General features: G+C 57.5%; 1 protein-coding gene across 1 annotated transcript; it reads left to right on the top strand.

Moving 5' to 3' along the window:
* Positions 1 to 362: 362 nt before the first annotated feature.
* On the top strand, positions 363 to 3,991 carry LGALS3 (galectin 3). Its single transcript, XM_067295660.1, has 6 exons — positions 363 to 402; positions 1,194 to 1,215; positions 1,749 to 2,066; positions 2,308 to 2,396; positions 2,507 to 2,675; positions 3,719 to 3,991. The coding sequence occupies exons 2-6, from the start codon at positions 1,198 to 1,200 to the stop codon at positions 3,872 to 3,874; spliced, it is 750 nt and encodes a 249-aa protein (XP_067151761.1). The 5' UTR covers positions 363 to 402; positions 1,194 to 1,197; the 3' UTR covers positions 3,875 to 3,991.
* The last annotated feature ends 1,170 nt before the right edge of the window (positions 3,992 to 5,161 follow it).

Raw genomic sequence — 5,161 nt, 5'->3', positions numbered from 1 at the left:
CACCCGAGTTAAGGGAGAGGCGACCACCCGAGTTAAGGAGAGGTGACCACCCGAGTTAAGGGAGGGGTGACCACCCGAGTTAAGGGAGGGGTGACCACCCGAGTTAAGGAGAGGCGACCACCCGAGTCAAGGGAGAGGCGACCACCCGAGTCAAGGGAGGCGTGACCACCCGAGGCGGGCGGTGGGTCGCTCAGAGGCAGGCGAGCGGCCGGTTTCGGAGTCAGGCGCCCGGTCGGGGCCGAGCTCCGCTGCTGCGCCGGGGCTTGGGCCGCGCCGCTCCGGGCGGGGCCACGTGCCGCCGCCGCTGCCGCCGCCGCTGCCGCCGCCCTGCCCCGCCCGCGCCGCGCCGAGCCGAGCGGAGCCGCCGCCGCCGCCGCATCCGCATCCGCAGCCGCAGCGCAGGTAAGTGGCGGCACCGCAGCGAAGCCCCGGGCCGCTCGCGGGCGGCAGCTGCCCTTCGCCGCCGCGGGCCGCTTCGGCGTCTCCGGACGGGGCTCCGCGGTCGCGTCGCTCTTGCGGCCCCGGCTTCGTTCCTAAGGGCGCCAGCGCGAGCAGCTCCAGAGCCCCGTCCGCCTTGGACCGCAGCCCGGAACAGTTTGGGAACGATGCTTGTTCCGCAGGCGCGGGGCGGCTGGCGAAGCGGGCTCATGTCCCGGCGGCCGAGCGGCGACAGGCGTCCGCGTTTGGGAGTCCGGCAGCAGCCAGCAGAAACAGGGCCGAGGGCAGGGGGCTGCTTTTGCAGGCAAATTCTGCTTTCTGTGAACATTGGAAATCCTCGCGGTGCTTTTTAGCCCTCTGGCTGGTCACGACCCCTTTCCTGGGACGTTGCCTACAGCCAATCATCCACGGGGTTGGTGCGAGCTTGGAAAACCGCTGGGAAGCAATCGGCTGACTTCACTTTTGGAGGGGGGGTCTTGCTATTGCACATCTCAACCAAGCCTTCGCAGCGCCTGTGAGCTGACTCGCTCCTGCCATTCGGTCCCGCTGCGGCCGAAGCGCCGGGAAACGCCGCGGGCGAGAGGAATCGGTGCTCGCGCGGGCGTTTGCAGCGTGACGGCCGAGCCGGCAGCTCGCGCCCCCGTTACTGTTCGGCTGTTGCCGGACCGTGGCTAGGAACTGCGTTTTTCGGAGCTGTGTTTTTCGGGTGGCGTACGTTAAAAATGACTGACTGCCCTTTGTCTTTTTATTTTTAGGAAAATGGCAGACGGTTTCTCTGTAAGTACTGATTTAAAAAAGAAACAAAACGCGGGGCCCGTTAGTGTTGTGTTGCATTAAAGTGGGGGAATTATTGCAAAAACGAGAACCGGTCTTTGCGAACCTGCAGAACTCACCCGTCTAGTTCGATCCGCATTAACCTGCCAGCCGCTTCCTGGAAACCTCAGATCAGGCACTCGGAATCATTAACCGCTCGTGCACCTTTCCGTGGCCGCACTGGGCGTGCGATGCAGGCCGCCAAGGATGGGAAGACCCTGCCCCAAAGCCCGTGGATGTTGGGGGACCAGTGGGGACTTTTGGGTCAGAGCATCCCGCCGCCGCTCTGGCATCCTGCTCCGAAATGAATCCGGAGCCACTTGAAACAGCTCTACCCCCCGTTTGTAGCTGCAAGAGCACCCGTATCCCATCCAGCTTTCGCTCCCCCGGGCTCCTCCGTCCATGCTGGTAAAGCCGGCTCCCCTTTCCTGGCCGCGCTCTTGCTCCGTACCATCTCCTTCCTAATGCTGATGCTCCGTTGCCCTCTGTCCGTGCAGCTCTCCGACGCCTTGCCCAGCGGCACCGGCCCGAACCCCAGCGCTCCCCCGGGCCAAGGCTGGCCCCCCGCCGCCGCCGCCTGGGGCAACCAGCCGCCCGGCCCCGGCGCCTTCCCGGGATACCCCGGCCCGCCGGGGACCTACCCGGGGCCGCCAGCAGCACCGGGCGCTTATCCGGGACCGGGACCGTATGCCGGAGTACCTGGAACCTTCCCTGGAGCGCCAGCAGGACTAGGGCCCTATCCTGCCCCGGCGCAGCCGCCGAGCGGCCCCGGATTTGGGCCCTCTCCTCCGCAAGGGGCACCGGCCATGCCGATGGTAACGGCTCCGTCGCGTTTCGTCTGTGCTTGGCCGCGGGAGGGATCCGGGGTCGGGCCGAACGCCTCCGCGGGCTCTCGGGGTGCTGAGGGCGGCCGGCGCGGCACCCCGTCCCTGGTGGGGCGGCTCCGCGGGGACGCGCGAGCGGCGGGCCGAGAGCTCCTGCTGTGCCCCGAGCCCTTGGCTTTTGCCACGCGTTAACGTGCTTCCCTGCTAACGACGACTCCCTGCTCTTTCCCAGAAAGTCCCCTTCGATCTGCCGCTGCAGGCAGGCCTCATGCCGCGGATGCTCATAACCATCACGGGGACGATGAACGCGAAACCGAAGAGGTACCGGGGCGCCAAGCACCCAGCGGGCGCAGCGCTGCTTTTGGCGAGCCCCGCAATCAGGGTCAGGGCTTTCGTAGTGAGAGCGGCTAAACCGTTTATTGCCTTTGCAGATTTTCCCTGGATTTCAAGAGAGGGCACGACATCGCCTTCCACTTTAATCCCCGCTTCGATGACAGTTATGGAAAAGTCATCGTCTGTAATTCAATGTTGCAGAACAACTGGGGAAAGGAGGAGAGAACAGCGCCTCGATTTCCCTTTGAAGCTGGAAAACCCTTCAAGGTAACCAAAAAACCCCCCCAAACTCCTTAACCATGCCGGAAGGGCCAACTTGTTTGGTACACAACACGGAGAGGCAGATACACGCGCACCCTTTAGCTTGTCTGAAAAATGCAGTTCCTCCACCTGCTTGTAAACCCAGCTTATTCCTGAAGCCTTCAGCCGCTCCAGTTCCTCGTTTGACCCAACGCTGTCGCTGCCCAGCATTAGGCTTTGTGTCTGCTCGCCCTGCAGGTGCTGGGCAGAAAGCTGTGTCAGCCCCAACGCTGGGCCACCAGCCTGGGACTTGGACATCTCATGGGTCCGGCAGAGCTGGGCCTCTTAGATGCGTGTCTTCTGAGAGCAGTAACTCCAAAATCCACCTGCAAGTTGTCCTGGTGACACCAACACGGTGTTAACGTGCCAGCAGCACCCGCACCACGTGCTGGCAGGGTTGTTTCATCAGGGCTGTGTAACAGGACGAGGACTAACCCTAAGGACCTTGATGCTTTCCCACATGAATCAGTTTCCACTTAGAAGGAAGATGCCTGAGATGTAATTTCTGTAATTTATGGTCTCACTATTTATTATTAAATTTTCCCCATTTATGCTGCCATGCTCCAGCAGTTGTTAAAGAGGTTTCCATAATGCATTTTTCCTCCTGCTAGGGTAAGCCATCTTCAGGTCAGTTAGGTCTCCAAAGAGCCTGCAGGGAGAGCAGCCAACAACCCTTCCCAAACTGCTTCTCCTGCAGAATGGGTTCATGCATGGTGAGAACGCAGCTCTCGCTGTGTGAAACGTAGGGTACTGCAACCCGAAAACACTGCGGCAGTCACGAGGAGAGGCTTAGCTAAATTGTCATGGAGAAAGAGTAGATGAGGGCTTCTGGGAAGGCAAAGGCCGCCAATGTTTTCGCAAAGGACAGTTGCTGTACCAGCTCATACTCCTACGCGCCACCAGGCTGGACTCGGCTGGCAGCAGCCCTTCACCAGGTGCCAAACCTGCTTGCTTCCGGTCTGATTTCCTACTACAACAAATCTAGGACTAATTTGGTGCTTTTATTTCAGGTCCAGGTCCTTTGTGAGGCGGATCATTTCAAGGTAGCGGTCAATGATGCTCACTTGCTGCAGTACAACCACCGTGAGAAGAGACTGAACGAAGTCACCAAACTCTGCATTGCTGGGGACATCTCCCTCACCAGCGTTATGCCTACCATGATATAGCTAAGGTGGTCTCATTGCTTTCATTGCTTAGTGCTGTAACACTAAGGCGGTAACAGAAGTGCCTTCTTGCATGAATACTTTTACTACATTTAATTAAAATATACTCTGAAAGTAAAATTTGTTTTCTGTAAGATGTCAAAAGACAATCTCCTGCAGCACGTTCAAAGTTCAAATAGGGAAGTCTCTGAATTTTTGCGGTAGAGAATGAGACGCTCGTTGCCAAGGGTAATGAATAAGAGCCGTTTCTGACTTGTAAGGAGAGAAGCACTTGGGAAAGCAGCCTGTGCTATACGGCTAGTGGTCCTATGAGGGGCAGAGCAGGAATCCTGAACCACACCTGGTATCAGACAGTAGTTGATATTTTTAGCCTCAATTCCTCTGCTAGGTAGAGCACTGTTATTCCCTTTCCACTGAAGGAACGGGAGTAGAGAAGGAAAGGACATGAGTTCAGTCCCTAGGGGAGCACGAGGGCAGGAGTTGCGTGCCCAGGCTGTGAAGGGGCTGTGCGTAGTTCAGAGAAGTGTCACCTCCCTGAAGTTGTCCCCTAGGAAATGCTGAAAACAGGTAAAACTATAGCAGCCTCTGATCCTGACCAGGTACTTCAGGATTGGGTTCAAAAATTGAAGAGCAAAAATCCCCTCTCTGGATCATTGCTAGGAAGTTACCGGTCTCCCTGGTTTCAAAGGCACCTTCTGCTGTCAGAGCGGCGTGGGGTGGCCCAGACCGGCATGCCCTGAACGCACTTTCCTCTCAGAATATCTGCTTTGTACAAAGTGTTATGTGCGCCCTTAAACAGGCCACAAGCCTCGTGCTTCCCTTGCCTCATCGCTTCCATGTCAGTCAGGACTGGTTTGAGGGTGGGGAGGAGGTTTACTGGCATGTTCACCTCATGAGTCAGACTGGCAATTAAAGTATGTTCCTTTCGCTGTTGATCTAGTCTCGTCTGCAAAACAAGAGCAGTGCAATAAGCCGCTGCCGAAGTTTCCAAGGATCTTTGACTCGTCTCGCCCTTTTATATAACAGTCACTCCATTTATCCTTGGGGCTGTCGCATTACAAGCAGCACAGTGTTCACGTTCCCAGTAGATGCGAAAGCCTAGACCAGCACACTGCTAACACTGGCATGCGCGTACACGTCAGATGTCAGAAATCCCTCCTTACCACTATTCATTGCACAGTGTTGAAGGCTGAAGAGAAAAAGCAAGTCAGTGAGAGCTAGTTTTTTGCAACTATCCATAAAACTGGATCTACTATTGAAGAAAGTTGATTCCAGCACAGTAACACCAAG

The sequence above is a fragment of the Apteryx mantelli genome, chromosome 4, assembly GCF_036417845.1.
Source record: "Apteryx mantelli isolate bAptMan1 chromosome 4, bAptMan1.hap1, whole genome shotgun sequence".
NCBI lineage: Eukaryota > Metazoa > Chordata > Aves > Apterygiformes > Apterygidae > Apteryx > Apteryx mantelli.
This window is presented reverse-complemented; position numbering and strand designations above follow the sequence as displayed.

What these genes read in the sequence shown, in the direction of transcription:
- LGALS3 (XM_067295660.1), top strand. An exon ending in GGGCACCGGCCATGCCGATG is followed by an intron (nt 2,067 to 2,307) that starts GTAACGGCTCCG and finishes GCTCTTTCCCAG; the next exon opens with AAAGTCCCCTTCGATCTGCC. An exon ending in AAGCTGGAAAACCCTTCAAG is followed by an intron (nt 2,676 to 3,718) that starts GTAACCAAAAAA and finishes CTTTTATTTCAG; the next exon opens with GTCCAGGTCCTTTGTGAGGC.